General features: G+C 52.1%; 6 protein-coding genes across 6 annotated transcripts; 4 read left to right on the forward strand and 2 right to left on the reverse strand.

Moving 5' to 3' along the window:
- Positions 1-1,357: 1,357 nt before the first annotated feature.
- On the reverse strand, positions 1,358-2,113 carry K489DRAFT_389954 (uncharacterized protein; the record flags this gene model as incomplete). Its single annotated transcript, XM_033606559.1, has 2 exons — positions 1,358-2,037; positions 2,059-2,113. The coding sequence occupies 2 exons, from the start codon at positions 2,111-2,113 to the stop codon at positions 1,358-1,360; spliced, it is 735 nt and encodes a 244-aa protein (XP_033457516.1).
- Positions 2,114-2,193: 80 nt separating this feature from the next.
- K489DRAFT_342206 (C-terminal binding protein) lies at positions 2,194-3,888 on the reverse strand. The gene is made up of 3 exons (XM_033602293.1): positions 3,739-3,888; positions 3,490-3,701; positions 2,194-3,425 (listed from the first exon to the last, which is right to left on the reverse strand). Exons 1-3 carry the CDS (start codon positions 3,817-3,819, stop codon positions 2,624-2,626), a joined length of 1,095 nt encoding a protein of 364 aa, XP_033457517.1. The 5' UTR covers positions 3,820-3,888; the 3' UTR covers positions 2,194-2,623.
- A 1,164-nt stretch (positions 3,889-5,052) lies between these two features.
- K489DRAFT_33762 (uncharacterized protein) lies at positions 5,053-5,730 on the forward strand. Its single transcript, XM_033602219.1, has one exon. The coding sequence runs from the start codon at positions 5,176-5,178 to the stop codon at positions 5,653-5,655; it is 480 nt and encodes a 159-aa protein (XP_033457518.1). The 5' UTR covers positions 5,053-5,175; the 3' UTR covers positions 5,656-5,730.
- On the forward strand, positions 5,685-7,901 carry K489DRAFT_411741 (aquaporin-like protein; the record flags this gene model as incomplete). The annotated part of the gene is made up of 3 exons (XM_033607846.1): positions 5,685-5,723; positions 5,783-7,730; positions 7,792-7,901. 3 exons carry the CDS (start codon positions 5,685-5,687, stop codon positions 7,899-7,901), a joined length of 2,097 nt encoding a protein of 698 aa, XP_033457519.1.
- A 582-nt stretch (positions 7,902-8,483) lies between these two features.
- Positions 8,484-9,983, forward strand: K489DRAFT_382425 (uncharacterized protein). The gene has a single exon (XM_033605369.1). It carries the CDS (start codon positions 8,599-8,601, stop codon positions 9,874-9,876), a length of 1,278 nt encoding a protein of 425 aa, XP_033457520.1. The 5' UTR covers positions 8,484-8,598; the 3' UTR covers positions 9,877-9,983.
- A 598-nt stretch (positions 9,984-10,581) lies between these two features.
- Positions 10,582-13,713, forward strand: K489DRAFT_382426 (SPX-domain-containing protein). Its single transcript, XM_033605370.1, has 3 exons — positions 10,582-10,949; positions 11,039-13,130; positions 13,235-13,713. The coding sequence occupies exons 1-3, from the start codon at positions 10,945-10,947 to the stop codon at positions 13,544-13,546; spliced, it is 2,409 nt and encodes an 802-aa protein (XP_033457521.1). The 5' UTR covers positions 10,582-10,944; the 3' UTR covers positions 13,547-13,713.
- Positions 13,714-15,903: the final 2,190 nt, after the last annotated feature.

A 15,903-nucleotide genomic window follows, 5' to 3' on the forward strand; every position in this document is an offset into this window, starting at 1 on the left:
TGTTTCTTAGGGTGCAGTGGAAATTTGCGGCGCTTCCAGGAAATCGGCAAGATACTGTGGCGTCTCATGCCATGCGTGATCTTTCATCAGCCCAGTCAAAGATGGGTTTCTGGAGCAATTGGGTAGACAGCGCAATGTCATCTTGAGCCTGTTTCATCTGGATGTTTCAAACGCAAGGCCCAGCTATAATATAATAATGATATGCGCTGATGAGTCGTCGTCGTCGTCACCGCCGTTGGATACCGTTGAGACAACTTGGCTGTGCAATGTTTAAGCTTTCCAGTCGATCTGAATATGGCATCAAACTTTGGACTGTCCGCGATCTCTTCGATCTCGGCCCCACCCAGTATATTGGGATACGACACCCGTCGGTGCCATCGATACCGCATGTAGAGCAAAGGTGAATGCCTAACCTCATGGCGCCGCATAAAGAGCGGTGGTAACGATCATGCGAGGACCGTCGTGATAACAACATTGTGATAACATGTGCGTTGCGTGATTTTGTGGCCGAAAAGGGTTGAACCACCGCGGGACTTCCCAGTCCGTCTCGCGCGCATGGGAACTTCTCCGCATCTCATGATGGATCGACTTCGTACCACGCTCGGCGAGCATTTCTTCGAACCTAATGCTCCTCGATATCTCTGGTAGTCGCTTGAAGCCAACGTTCGGAAACGTCGCAATCGCCCATGTACGGATGAAAATGTATTTTTGCGTGAATGCCAATTTGCGATGCAGAATCGTCGGTTATTCACATTCCATGTGCGCCCAGGAGATCAAATGTTCGCGACGCAGAACTTTGATTGTGCATATGGTTGTCTTGTACTTTCTTACCATGCCATGCAGGTCGCGCTTCGATATCAGAATACCTTGCATATGCACGTGCAGCACACCGGTCGTCGTCTAACAACAAGTAGTGAGGGGCAATTCGCCGGCACGTCTTTCGATAGATAGACTGATCGCCAGGCTTTGCACCATATGTCTCTCTTGTGGGAGCGCGGAACGACATCGCAGGCATTTGTCACAGGCCTTGCACACTGCTTCTACAAAGTGAACGAGCCAAAGATATCCTTGTCATCGTTATTTTAGACAATCCTGCCAAGTCCAGTGGGTACTCATCGGAGGCGCGAATGAGGAGATACTGTGTCGTACTTCAAGCTGTGATGAGCAACGAAAATTGCGACATGACGGACCTTCCGATGCGACTTAACGGCATCCTTTCGAGCGCAGTCTCGAAGATAAGGTCTGGCGGCAATTAATAAGACATGACGACCACATGGACGGGTTTGGATGCTTTTAACATGAGACAAATTGGGCCCAGATCGGAAGAGAAAGGCTCCGTCGAACCTGTACCCCGATTTCATGCGTCCAATGCTGCGTTTGCGATTTTCAACATCTCGGCGTCTCGCCGAAACGTCGCAATTGTCTTTCTAGCTTCCCAAAAGCCTTTCCCGTAAGACACCAGGATCTCTTCGTCTTGGCGAATCCCAGCTTTACGCTTGCCGGCGTTGCCTGCTGATAGCACGAAGATACCCACCCGGCGCTCCCATTTAGTGCCTCCCACTCTCTTATCAGACGGAACTTTGATGAAACAATCGCGAAACTCCGCATTGGGTCTCTCGGCGACGCCTCGAAAGTCGTTGGCAGACCGAGCCTCGTTGCCGCGATAGCCAGCGTCGATCGAGAGCCCCAGATCTCTATCTAAAGTCAAGTCGTAGTCGCTGTCCGGGTCTGTATCTGACATACTATTCATGTGGACGTGACCTGTGTAGACGATAATGAAGCTGTCGGGCGGTAGATTCTCGGCTGCAAATAATCCACGTTGCCCATGAGCGGGATGTTCTGGTTTGTCAATTATCTTGATCGCCACTCGTGGGCATGGATATTGAAGAAGATTTGCCGGGATACGTTGGAAAGATTCACTCTCACTTGTTTTCCTGCTAAGACCGTCGCGTAGCTCTGCGGAGACATTGGAGGAATATGTCTGTTCAGTAATATACATGATATTCTCAGGCCAGTTGACGGGAAGCTGTTGGACCACTGCTGGTGGAACGATAACACCCGGAGTGAATTCGGGCGCCTCGCCCAGCGGCACGGTGATAGACTCCGAGGACATGAGGAAGGAATGTAACGAAGTTACTCGTTCTTGGCAAGTATAATGATACTTGGTAGTTAAGTCTACCGATGTCATAAATGCTTAAATAAATGTGTGTATTCCTTGGTCGATCACCATGGTAGCAAAACTGGCGTTTCGTTGGTCCGTGCATTTCATATCCCACCAACTGTCGGCAAATACTGGGCAACACAAAAAGACCGAACTCTTCTGTCGTAGCCATCCGAGGGATGTTTGCGGATTTCGAAGAGTTCCATTTCCAGATACGAAGATATGATCGTGTACGGGGCTCTCTGAGCCATCCGACTCTCACATTTGTCTCCTGTTTTCCGTCCCAAGTCAAAGAGAAATCGATACAGTACTGAAACTGGACTCCAACGCGCGGTACTCCTTCGCACTTGTGGAGTATAGTATTCTCATTCGCAGCATTGTAGTTATGAATAGCGGGGAGTCATCTTACAAACCAAAGCCCAATCAGCCAGGAGTCTGCTTATCCACCACACCACTCTTTTGCTACTCTGCTTCCGGAGGGATAACATTGACACTGAGACCATCGATTAGTACCTCTCGCATCGTTTGACAACTCTTGACTCGGATGTCTTCATAACTTTCGGGACTATAGAACGCCGAATGACACGTTAGTACGAAACGGCCTCGCAGCCACGACTCTTGTCTTCGATAAGCTTGAATTAGAGGATGAACCTGATCCTCGGGGATTGGCTCTTCTGGTAAGACATCAAGCCCTGCTCCAGAAAGGCGGTCCTCCTCTAGGCAGCGCATGACAGCATCCAAAGAGACGATTTCCCCTCTCGCGGTGTTTATGAGTATAGCGCCGTGCGGTACAAGCGAGAGGAGATCATAGTCGACCATATTCCGCGTTTCACGGGTGCAAGGACAATGTAAACTCAGAACATTGCTCCGACGGAAGAGGTCTTCAATGCTCTTGGTCCGCTCGATACCAAGACTCCTGTCCACACCATTCGGTAGATATGGATCGTAGAAGAGCACGCGAAACCCGAATGCCTTTGCACGGAGTGCGGCAGCGGTCCCGATTCGACCCAGGCCAAGGATGCCAAAAGTTTGACCGTCCAACCGCGCAACCAGTGGTGTGCTGATGTGCATCCATGGCGATGGCGGTGTAGCGCGTTGATGATCATGATGCAGTAAAACTCCACGTCGCAGAGTCAAAGCCAGGGCAAGAGCATGATCAGCAACCTCTGCTGTGCCATAGTCTGGGACGTTACACACAGTGATGCGTCTTCGTGCTAAAGCCTCGCGGTCTAAACGGTCGTATCCTACACCCATTCGGACAATGCTACAGCAGCCAGCGTCAGTTTTAGTCTACGCTGGTCACCATCGCTGATTGAGAATCAACTAACACTTTCAGAGATGGAAAAAGCTTGATATCCTCGGCACTGAACGACATTTTCAACACCATGATGCCTTGGATCCGAGCGCGCAGATCGGGCGCTATAGTCGACCATGGCTTGGGCGTTTCAAGCCCATTGGGCCACAGATTGCACTGTGTATAATCAAAAGTATATGATTGAGCTAGCAAAGGAGCGAAGACGCTACGTTCCAAGACATCGTCCTGGACGCCACAGGCGTCAGTCGGAGAGTTTCAGTACACTTTGGGTAGCAAACAAGGAACGTGCCGGATACAGTCCATCGGCTTGGATGATGGTGTAATGAGGACCTTTGGAAGACATCGTGGCCTCGGGTGTCGCTCGAGGGCATGTGTTTTGCGCGGGCGATGGTAACACGTTCAACCCTTCATGACCGGGAGTCGTCTGACTGTGTAGTATGACGGGCTCGTACTTGATGCTCGACATCAAGCTTGGAACTTGTTGTGATGTTCATAGATATTTAGGCACTGTATTTAGGTTCATCATCATCATCACCATGACTCGCGGAAGCAAAGTCTGAGCAGAGCTTTGGAATAGGGTCCGACGGCTTCCCATCAAAAAAAACAATATGTATATTCCGCGGGATATTTCCGACCGATCGTGACGATCAATCTTCGCGCGCAAATTTACCTGATGATTGAACACTCAGACATACGAGGAAGCACGAAGTTCCGGTTCGTTGTCTTCTGTATGTCCACGACGACCCCACGCCTGAAAGGTTTTATCGTGCGCCAATAGGAGATAAGCCAAATTCCGTGAATACAATAATTGATGAGACTATCGATCCACTTGCCACAGCATCCGATGATTTGTTCCCGGAATGATCAAACTTAATGCCAGTGGCATGCAAACATGCGTGGACAGTCGCGAAAACTTTCCTATGCACGAATTACTAGAGCTTGCCAGTGCTTGCTCACCGATGGGCAGAATTTATTATCAAGGACAATTTCCCGAGGGAAACGGTTGGGAGACATGTGAGGTGGTCAGTAGATAGGTGCCTCGCAAGCTTTTTGGTCTGTCCAGCAAACTCGTTGAATCGCTGTGAGACTTATCAAGCATAAACCCTGGGCACTCGGAGCGGCTTGACCGATATGACTGGTAACTGAGAGAAAGCAGCATGCGATACAACAGAATACATAAAAATGCATTTACTTGTTGCGGTCGCTTGATCCGAGCCTATCGTGCTGACCGACCGGCGTGGTTGGAACTTGTCAGAACGAATTTTGCGACGATGGATCAACAAGCTCCACGAGCCGCAGCCAAGCTAACGCGGTGAGTCGTCGCGAGATCCACAACAGGCGCCCAACGACCCTGGAATTCAACCGTCGCTGGACGAACATCATACTCAATCTTGGTAAAGGGCCGAAAACCTGAGCTCACCGGAATATTTAGCGCCACAATCGCCAGGCACATTCCTCACAAGCGTGACGAGTCCCCTTCGCAACTACTGTTCCTGTCAAGAAGCGTCATGAGCAGACTCGGTAGCGTCTAAAAAATGTTTCGGGTTGCCCGGACCCTGCTCAACTCATCAGCACGACATCATTTTTTGTGGATCGTGGTGGGCTCCGAGATACCCTCCACGTCATTCTCATTGGTTATCCGCCTGTTTCCTGGTCTGCCGAACGGTCTGCCGCTCTGAAATCAAGAATTGGCTTCAACATGAGCTACCAACCAGCACGACGGACCCACAATGGTGTGGCTTCGCTCCGCCCCAACATCCTACTACAGGGACAGCACGCAGCGAACGACGCGTGGAAATCCCTCAACATGCCCGCCATGTTGGGAAAAGATGATCATGTCACTGATCACGTTAGCAAAACTCTTGCACAACACCGTTCTGTCGTTCGTAAGCGTCCCTCAGATCGTTGTCCGAGGAGGTGTGCCACCCACGCGAACGATATGCACTTCCGTGACTACGTTCGCATCTGTGCATTAAACTTCATGTGGCAAGATCAAATGGCATTCGGCTCATGGGGGGCTCCGAGTCCGTCTGATCGAAGGCACATAGTTATAGATCGTGAAGTCTGTCATTCTGGAAATCGAAACGGTGTTCACTTTCACAATTGTCCGAGTTCGTCCCTTGACTGCATCAGGAATATTCTGCTTTCGTTTCCTGAAGTACCCGATACTTCCTTCTAGAACCCGAATCATATTCCGAAATTCCTGCGATGAGTGACCCGGTAGGGGGTGGCCGCCGTCGTTCACGGGTAAGCCTTGATCCACAGTTGGCTTTGCGATTACCATCCCTTTTCTAACAGTATCCCAGTCGGAACTTCCGTACCATAACCCGCGTCAGAATCTCGTATTGGAACCTTCCGCTACCAGAACTTCATACCTTACTCCCGGTCCAGTGTCCGAGGAGCAAAACCGTTCGGTATCACCAAGCGCTCGAGATGATTCCATCTACCGCAGATCTCGTGATGGTTCGCACGAGCCTCCCAGAAGAAGTGCAGCTTCGATTGCCGGTAGTCAGACTCGAGACACGCGCTCAGTGAGGCGCGGTCGTGCAGACACAACGGCTACTCGAGCTGGGTCCTTGTATCCCGACGGTCATGAAGGGTTGCATCGAAGAAGTACCATGCGATCCGGACAAAGTCGCAGCATCGCTCGCGATCGTTCCAGCGTGGCTGAGGACAGGACTCATTTTACCACTCTCGCCGGGCCTGAGCCGACCATACAACTTGCACAGACATATGAAAATTATGTCAGCCCAGGCTACGTTGACCTCAATCCGTCTTACGACCAGCCAGCGTACACCAAGCCTGTATGGAGCTTAGCAAAACCATTGCCGCGAGTCGTACGCGCGGGCATGATCCCATCGAAGAACGAGATTCTTGAATCGCGGCAGAGCGCCGAGCTTCCAATGGAGAACTCGCAGAAGCTAGGTCTGGACGTCGACCCGACTGATTTAGAGGAGGGCCGCGTGCGGTTCCATCCAAATCCTGCTGTACTAGCCGCACAGTTGAGAGATGCTCGAACTCAGCGCGAGCACAATTACATCAACCATATGGCTGCCGCACAGCAAGGCGAAACTTTTGAGCGTGATACAAGCCGATCTTCAGTCATCCCTCGTCAAACTTCACTATCAAGGCGAGCAAGGGCCTCGACTGGTGCCAGCCTGCACGACAGGCCTATGAGCCATGTAGAGGCTGATATTGCGGACGAAACAGTCCATGATCTCGATTTAGATGCCATACCCGAGGCTCTGACTCCTCCACTGGAGCTCACGGCGCAAAGTCTTGAAAAGCACATGAGAACCATCCCCGAGAGTCGGGTCGTCAGTCGGGTTGCATCAAAAGAGGATAATCGCTCTTTGTCTCTGTCGACCTTAGCTGATGACGCCGAAGATGCCGATGACTGGCCGAACTTGGAACCATTGAAATCTGTCGAGAACCCGATTGTTTTTGGAGAAGAGATCCACAACAACCACACTGGTTGGTCTGTGTTACGCACGCAATACCGCGAGTTCTTGGCCGAGTTTCTTGCTGTGTTCATGCAGTTGACCATGGGCTTCTGCGTTGACCTTGCTCACACGGTCATGAAATCTTCGAATCCCAACTACGCCGCCTGGGGTTGGGGCTTCGCTACAATGGTCGGGATCTACGTCTCTGGTGGAATTTCCGGCGCCCATCTCAATCCTGCCATCACCTTCATGCTGTGGTTCTTCCGTGGCTTTCCAAAGCGTAAGATGCCGGAGTACTGGTTCGCACAGCTGCTTGGCGCCTTTGCCGCGGCATTCACTGCCTATGGTTTATACCGAGCTTCGATCAACAACTACCTCCTCACCAACAACTACTCCGCACAGGCTCAGACCGATATTGCCAACAGCTTTGTCACCAGTCAGCGCTTCGATTATATTGACCCGGCCACCGCCTTCTTCAACGAATTTGTTGGCACTGCAATGCTCGCAGCGACTGTTCTCGCCCTCGGTGACGATCAAAATGCACCGCCTGGCGCTGGCATGAACTCCTTGATTATCGGCTTCGTCATCTCATTGGAGATTTTCGCTTTCGGTTACCAGAGTGGCGCAGCGTTGAATCCAACTCGCGATCTGGGACCACGTCTGGCTCTGTTCGCACTGGGCTATGGCAAGCAATTGTTCACAAATCCCTATTGGTTTTATGGTCCCTGGGTTGGGACATTTTGTGGAGCTTTCGTGGGCGCATGCATGTACGACATCGCAATCTTCACTGGTGGTGAAAGTCCAATCAACTGTGAGTACCGGTACCGATTATATGCCGATATGAGAATATCTGCTGACATTGACACGTATAGATCCTTGGGCGCGCACACAGCGATCTTATCGCAAAACACAGGCGAAATGGAGGCGGAGAGTGTTGCGCAAGGAAAGGCATGCGCTGGAGGATTCGCATTGGGGACGATAGAGATCGTCCTTGGTGGGAGTGGATGATGAAATGAGGATGACAATGTTGACGATAGTGATACCCTAGATGTTTTTGACTTATTGGAATGATGTTGGCACTTCATGAATATCATGTACATGTACATGCACGCCCGACATATACGTACTGCAGATCGCTGCGGCATGTTTGATATATGGACATGGATCTTTGCCGCGGTACCTTACACTCCCTTGCACTCTCTTGGCCAGACTCGTCAATCCCAATCGCTTGACCACCTCAATCATGAGCCCTATGACATTGTTTTTCTCGGGCGCAGCTCGCAGCATCAACAGCAAGCAAACCGTTCTCAACTCGATGAAACTCTCACAAATTCTCGTCATGATGCTATGTTCCACGACACTACAGTGTGTATTTTCTAGTTCGGGGCTAGTCGCCGGAGAGTCTTTGATATTCTGCAACTCGTGGGTATTTAGCTTCACAATGAGAGATCGATGGGGGTCTCAACGAGTCGACCCAAAATTGGTTCAACAGTAGCACGATGACGTTTCTACGGCGTATAGTAATTTAATGTTCTATCACCACTTTCTTGTTCCACGAGCTCGAGATCCTGCATCGCCAAGAGTAAATCAAATCCCATTATTATTCACGTCGTATCCAAGGAGAAGGACTCCCGTGCGAGAAGGAGAGTATCACCGCCGCTTGGGCGGGAAATCGACCGATGACATCATCATCACCTTTCGTGATCGGCGAGCATGTCTTTCCAGGTCAACACATTCGAGGTTATCCCAGCGCCCTAGCAGGTTCTCAGGAAGATATTGTTCTGCTCCATGCCAAGAGCTATACACCACATGAAGTCGCATCGCAAGCGGTGAAAGGCGACCTCACGATCATTGCATTCCACGCAAATGGCTATCATAAGGAGACTTATGAGCCTTACCTCGAGCAGCTATACCACGTTCTGAAGGACAAACATGGCCTCACGATTGGCAGTATTTGGTTCGCAGATCAGGCTGCGCAAGGCGCCAGTGCGGTCCTGAATGATGAAGTTCTAGGCAATGATCCGCATTGTTTCGATCACTCCCGCGATGTCATACATATGGTCAACACTTTCAGAGCGCACATGAGGCGGCCTCTGTTCGCCATTGGACATTCCATGGGTAGTTCTCAAGCCGTAGCAACGGCTTCGATGCATGAGCGACTTTTCGAATCGTTGGTCCTGATCGACTCGCCCATATCTCGATCATGGGCACCGACCATGCCGGCCATGATGAAAGCTATCCTCCGAAAGAAGGACACCTTCTCGAGTCGTGCTGAAGCGGAGGCATACATCCGCAAGGATCCCATCTACAGGAAGTGGCAGCCAGAGGCCGTGCAGCGGTACATCGACACAGCCCTCCATATCGTCCTCGATCCAGAGGCAAAAGAAGTGGTGAAGCTCAACACACCTCCAGCTGCAGAAGCTCTCACATTGGGGCGCCCAAACCCAGAATGGGTAGCCGTCGGCCAGCCAGTCTCGGAAGCTCAGCGCTACACGCATCCCGATGTCGATCCGCAAGCGCCATTGACAGGGCCCATATATAATCCAGGCACCTGCCAGGCCTGGCGATTGCTCGCCACTCTCCGGCCGACAGTGCTCTACTTGCTAGGAGAAAGCAGCCGGATCTGTGCACCTGAAGAGATTGCAGAGCGGACACGCATCACAGGCACCGAGCCCGGCGGCAGCGGTGGAGTGTCAGCGGGAAAGGTCAAGGTCGTCAGTCTGAAAGGCGGGCATTTCCTGCCAATGACTAATATTGCTGAAACGGCTCACGCGACGGCGCAGTGGCTCGAGGAGCAGGTGGCATCTTGGAGGGAACAGGAAGTGGGCTTCATGAGGCGGTGGAGAGATAAGAGCAGGCAAGAGAAGCAGGCATTGGAACCGAAGGTTGAAAAGATGCTGAAGGAGTGGAACGGGAAGGCGTGGGTACGGACGGACTCGACGACGAGTAAGCTGTGAAGCTATATCTGGCTTTGTACTTCGAGCGATTCTGCTTGTATGCTTACGTAGAAGGAAACGTAAATCAGACTAGATTATACAGTGCAAAGACCACTTTGGAAATGGTTTTCCGTGTACAATATCAAAGCGGGCGTTGACTATGAGTTGTAATAAACAAGCCGGGCGGATGGCCAGGCCTTTTCCGTGGTGGCTGGTCGGATAGCCGTGACATCGTATCCGGAATTAACGGTCCGCGGCATCGACTGCAACACTTTACCGGCCAGCCAGCCAGATGAGGAGACGTGGAAGGAAGGAGTAGATCACCGTCTGCAAATGCGGACAGCCATTGAGAGAACCTCTGGAAGGGTCAAAAGAGAGTAGAGTCGGAATAAGCAAAAGCTACATGTGGAGGCCGTGCAAACAAGCAGAAAAAGAAAAGACTGTTGCTGCAGGTGCTCTCCACACCAATGACGCTGGAGGTAGAGTCTGTCGCCATGCATTGCCGCCCTCGTGGTGAGTCCAGACACCTTATGTAGTATTCTGGAGCCAGCTAGTAGTCTTGTGCTGCTGCATTAGGCCGAATGTTTCGTCTCGTGGGCGTGGGAAAAGGTTTGATTCGTCTGGTCTGGCGCTGGACGGGTGCTCCCGGCAGTGGCTATTGATGATGGTCGCGCTGCTGCGTCCTCCAAAAAGCATTGGCATTGGGACTGCTAGGCGAGCTTCGCGGGTTGGAAAAAGTGGGATGAACACTATGGTTTGGCGGGTGGTGACGGCCGTACCGAGCCATCGATGGTGAAGAGATTGTATTCCAATGTGTTGCACTGTAAGTATTGGACAATCTGGTAGCAGCTTCTACAGCAGGAACACTCACTCGTTCCGGAAGAAGCAACCTGACCTCACTCTTTGACCGTCTGCTGCACTGCTTCTGCAAGCTGGCCAGCCCTCGTGTCTGTTGATCTGCTACTGCTGCTTGACCTGCAGGCCATTGACGCTCAGCTTGCTGCACATCCTTCCTCCACTTATACCATCACCACCTACTCAAGCTGCACCATCATCTGAGTGCTTCACTGCACTCGCATCGCAAGCAATATGAGGTATGTTCACAAGCACATCAGCTTGGCTAGCTTGAAGCATGCACTTCGTCGCCGGAACGCCCTCCGCTGATACAAGGTTACACACGCAGGTTCGGACAGCAGCTTCGAAGCTCGCTGATCAAAGATTGGTACTACAACTACATCTCCTACGATGAGCTCAAGAAGAGCCTGCGCACCGATTTCGAGCACATCCCGCAGTTCAACAACGGCAAGAAGCGGAAGCCATGGTCGGAAGAGGACGAGAAGCGCTTCGTGAAGCAGCTTGAGGACGAGCTGGACAAGGTCTACACATTCCAGAAAGTCAAGAGTTCGGAAATTATCCGCCGGATCAAGGCTAGTGAGAAGGAGGTCAATGAGACAATTGAGCGCACCCAAGCGGCTCTGCAAGGCGATGACCGTGCCAGAGCCGATCAGCCCACTGAGGATGAATACATGCTCCTCGAGGAGGACCTTTCCGACATCATCGCCGATGTGCATGACCTGGCCAAGTTCACGCAGCTGAACTACACTGGTTTCCAGAAGATCATCAAAAAGCACGACAAGCAAACACACTGGCACCTGCGACCGGTCTTTGCCGCTCGTCTCAACGCGCGTCCGTTCTTCAAGGACGACTACGATAGCACCGTGGTCAACCTCTCGAAGCTCTACGACAATGTCCGCACGCGTGGCAGTCCCGTCAAGGGTGATTCCTCCGCTGGTGGAAAACAACAGAACTTCATTCGTCAAACCACGAAATATTGGGTGCACCAGGACAACATCACCGAGCTGAAGCTCATCATCCTCAAGCATCTGCCCGTTTTGGTCTTCAACCCTAGCAAGGAATTTGAACGCAAGGACTCGGCCATCTCTTCGATCTATTACGACAACACAGACACCTGGGAGTTGTACGAGGGACGTCTCAAGAAGACTGAGGGTGCTGAGGCCATTCGTCTCCGTTGGTATGGTGGCATGGAGAGTGATACTATCTTCGTGGAACGCAAGACTCATCGCGAAGACTGGACGGGTGAGAAGTCCGTCAAGGCTCGTTTTGCGCTCAAGGAGAAGAACGTCAACGCCTTCCTCCGCGGAGATATGACCACAGAGCAGGTCTTTGAGAAGATGCGCCGCGACGGCAAGAAGAGTGAGGCGGAGATCAACGACCTCGAACAACTTGCCAAGGAGGTTCAATTCCGTGTCATCGACCGCAAGCTCGTCCCTGTTTGCCGGTCTTTCTACAACCGTACCGCTTTCCAGCTACCCGGAGATGCTCGTGTTCGTATTTCCCTCGACACAGAGCTGACCATGACCCGTGAGGACAATCTCGATGGCAAACGCCGTTGCGGTGACAACTGGCGTCGCATGGATATCGGCATCGACTGGCCTTTCAGCCAACTCCCCAAGGGCGATGTTGAGCTTTTCCCCTACGGTGTCCTCGAGGTGAAGCTCCAGACTGCCCAGGGTCAGGAGCCTCCGGAATGGATTCGTGAGCTCGTTGCCTCCCACCTCGTGGAGGCTGTACCCAAGTTTTCCAAATTCATCCACGGAACTGCGACCATGTTCCCTTCACGTATCAACCTTCTCCCCTTCTGGATGCCGCAGATGGACGTCGATATTCGCAAGCCCGTCAGCCACAAGTTCGGGATTGAGCGTCCTGGCCATAGCACTGATGCCAGCACCAGCGCCGCATTGGATGATGACTCTGACGACGAATTTGACAACGGCGACCTGCCCGATGACGAGGACCCGAACGTTCAACGCCTACGTGCCACCCGCGATGCCTTGGAACAACATGAACGGGACCGCCATCTTAGCAATGTCAATGGTGACCCGAACGTGCTTGACGAAGAGGAGCGCTTGGCGCACCCCAAAGGCCTTGACACCACCGAAGCCGACTACCCGCTCTATGATTCCGACGCCGACGAGGAAGAGGAGGCTCTCGCCGAGGCGAAGCGCGTCGGCGGCTGGCAATATCAGTGGAAGTTGGCCAAGCGCCACATCGGTCTTGTTGCCGACAAGGCCTTGGATCTTGTCAAGTCAGCGACGGCGGTCACCCCGACCGCACCCACTGGCACTGCTCCTGGCGCTGCGGTGGCGACGTTCTCCCAGAAACGCTTCAAGGCGCCCAAGGGCAAGAAGATCCACGTTCCTGTGCGCGTGGAGCCCAAGGTGTCGTTTGCTGCTGAGAGGACATTCCTCGCCTGGGTAAGTTTTCCCTCCTGAGTGTACAATTTCTCCCTGTTCCTCACTGCAACTTCTCCCCATTTCGCTCTTTGTGGTACGATGCTAACACCACTTCTCTCCCACAGCTCGAGTTCTCTATCATCCTCGGCTCCATCGCCGCCACTTTGCTCAACTTTGGTGACTTCATCAGCATGACCGCGGCCATCGGTTTCACCTTACTCGCCGTCATCGCGCTATTCTACAGCATGGGAATCTACCTCTGGCGTGTCAGCCGCATCAAGCAGCGCCGTGCCGTCAGCTACCATGACAAGTGGGGACCCTCGGTGCTGTGCGCGGGTTTGGTCGCATGCGTTAGTGTCGCATTTGTCTATCGATTGAAGTACGGTGGTGATGGCGATTTGAAGGGTGGGAAGAAGTGGGAGGGTGCGAGGCTGTAGGTTGTCCCACGAAGAGCTGGGAGCTGGCGGATGAGGTTTGTCTCCTTTGAAAGGATTTTACCATTACGCATGAGATGAAATGGGAGTTGATGTATGCTTTCTGAAGTGGGAATTTGTGTATAGTCATCAGTAGCTGTCTTACCTCGTGGATAAATATCATTCCCCCATATCTTGTCTGAGAACTCACGGATTCAAGCCTGATCGATTATGTCTCTAGCGGCATATCACAAAAAAGGTCGGACGTCTTTGTTGTGCACAACACCGATGTAGAACACGCAACCAATACACATGCCGGTCATGTACACTGTACTGGTATGTCCGAAATTCACAGCAATGCCTGTAAGATCCCCTCTCAACATATTTATCTCGGTCAGTCAAGTTTGCACAGTGCCGAGGCGCTCTGCCATGTTCATGTTTGCATCTCCATCTCCAACGAATAGCGAGATACAAATGTCCGGATAGATCACACGCGGCTCGGCCACTCAGAAGCATACAGAAGATCCCGCAGACCACACAACTAGATATACATGCAACGATAATAACCTTGGAAGGTATCGAACAAACAAGTGAAAGTGGATGGTCAACCCCAGGGTTAGCGGTTCACCCAGGCGACAACCCTATCGACGGCACAACAATGGGACGTCGAGGAGGGATCAAGCAAGTGCAGTGCGGAATCTACGGATGTGTTTCAAAGCTGCCCGCACGTCGCTCAGCATATGTCCAAGACGCGCGGAAAAGCCATCTGAGTTACGCGTTTCAGGCACGATATGGAGCTTTTCGTACTTGATCGTCAGACCACCTGTGAGATGACGAAGGCCTCGGGACATATAGTGTTTCATGTTCCTCTCCCGCGTGCGTGCCGAGGCGGGTATGATGATGCACGCAACATTCAACAATATGCATGCAGGACACCACACCCGGATGGCGGTATCTGAGAATCGATGATGAGTGATGAGTGACAAATGTGACAAATGTGACCGTCGATCAGACAGCGGTGCTGCATGTGATGTACTGTCGTGCTAGGCCCATCATATACAGTAGGCGGAGGCACTCGCTGGACGGGAAAGTCGGCGTCTCGGAGATGAGAAGAATTACGAATCTTGCAGGGCTGGTGGCGTGTTGTGGCTGTTCGGCCTGATTCTCTCCATTTCCCGCGTTTCTATCTGAAACTACAGTGTCATACTGTACTTACTGCAAAGCGAAAGTGTAATTGCATCGCGTTGCCGAGAGATTTGCTGATCAGAGCACCTGGATACCGTCGCTGATCGTCGTTGATGCGGTTGTTGTCGTGGTCGGGAAACATAGATACTGTTCAAGACATTTCATTTTCGCGAGGGATGATTTCCGCAACGACGTCCTGCGCGACAGGAAGGCGACGATGACGGCAGATGAGAGTCGCACGGAGTGACCAACGACGAGCAACGATAACGATTCATCTGATTGATGATCATTTCATCAGTGATCACAAACGTGCGACGATGAACTCACCGCGACAGACGATAAGAATGACGTTTAATGTCAATCTCTCTTCCTTCTTTCTCTTTCTTCTGCTCAACGGCGCGGGAGATGAGAATTCTGACTGATCATCTGCCTTACCCGGCAGACCGGTTGTGCCTTCACCGTCAGTCTAGGCTCTAGAATATCTATCGATTGTTTTCTTTCGTCGTCGCACGAAACGGGCGGTGTTGGCGGAGATGCACGTCGCAAAATGAGGATGGGCAATGGGCTAAAGTCGATGATGACGAGGGGACGATCATTGGCTTGCCTAGAAGTGCTACAGTCCTTGGCCTCTGCGGCCGCTTGTGTGTATCCCGGCCAGATCGGCACCGCGGTGGAATGTTCTTGGGCTCACCAAGGGGGACATATGGCGTCTTACGGCGCAGTACAAGGTGAAATTAATGCATGATGATGGTCGATGGTGGCGGAGAAGGCATACGCGGAGGCCGAGCCATGCGTAGTCATGTTGAGGGAAGCGGATCCTCCATGTATATTTCGAGATGTTGTATCTTCCGACTTCCGTCATGAGAAACCCATGAGAAACCCACCATGCGACCCATTCCTGCTGGGCAGAAGTGGAGCACGGCATCCTTGCACGATTATTTTCACTTACCCTGGCCATTCGTTCGTCCCATGTTTTGCTGTGGAGTTTCAGCCTGCGTGGGCGCCGGGTAGATCGTCACGCTGGCCTGGGACCACGCAGCGGGTGCTTCACCGCACTCCTCCGGGACGGGTCCCGATCATGAGAAGGCGGCGAACAGATCACATACAGCGAGAGAGAGGCCACTGATTGCGGATGTTGTGCACGCAACATTGGGTGTGTAGCAGAAGCTCGAAAATCCTCACTCATCACATCACAG

Source organism: Dissoconium aciculare, assembly GCF_010015565.1.
Source record: "Dissoconium aciculare CBS 342.82 unplaced genomic scaffold K489scaffold_10, whole genome shotgun sequence".
NCBI classification, from domain to species: domain Eukaryota; kingdom Fungi; phylum Ascomycota; class Dothideomycetes; order Mycosphaerellales; family Dissoconiaceae; genus Dissoconium; species Dissoconium aciculare.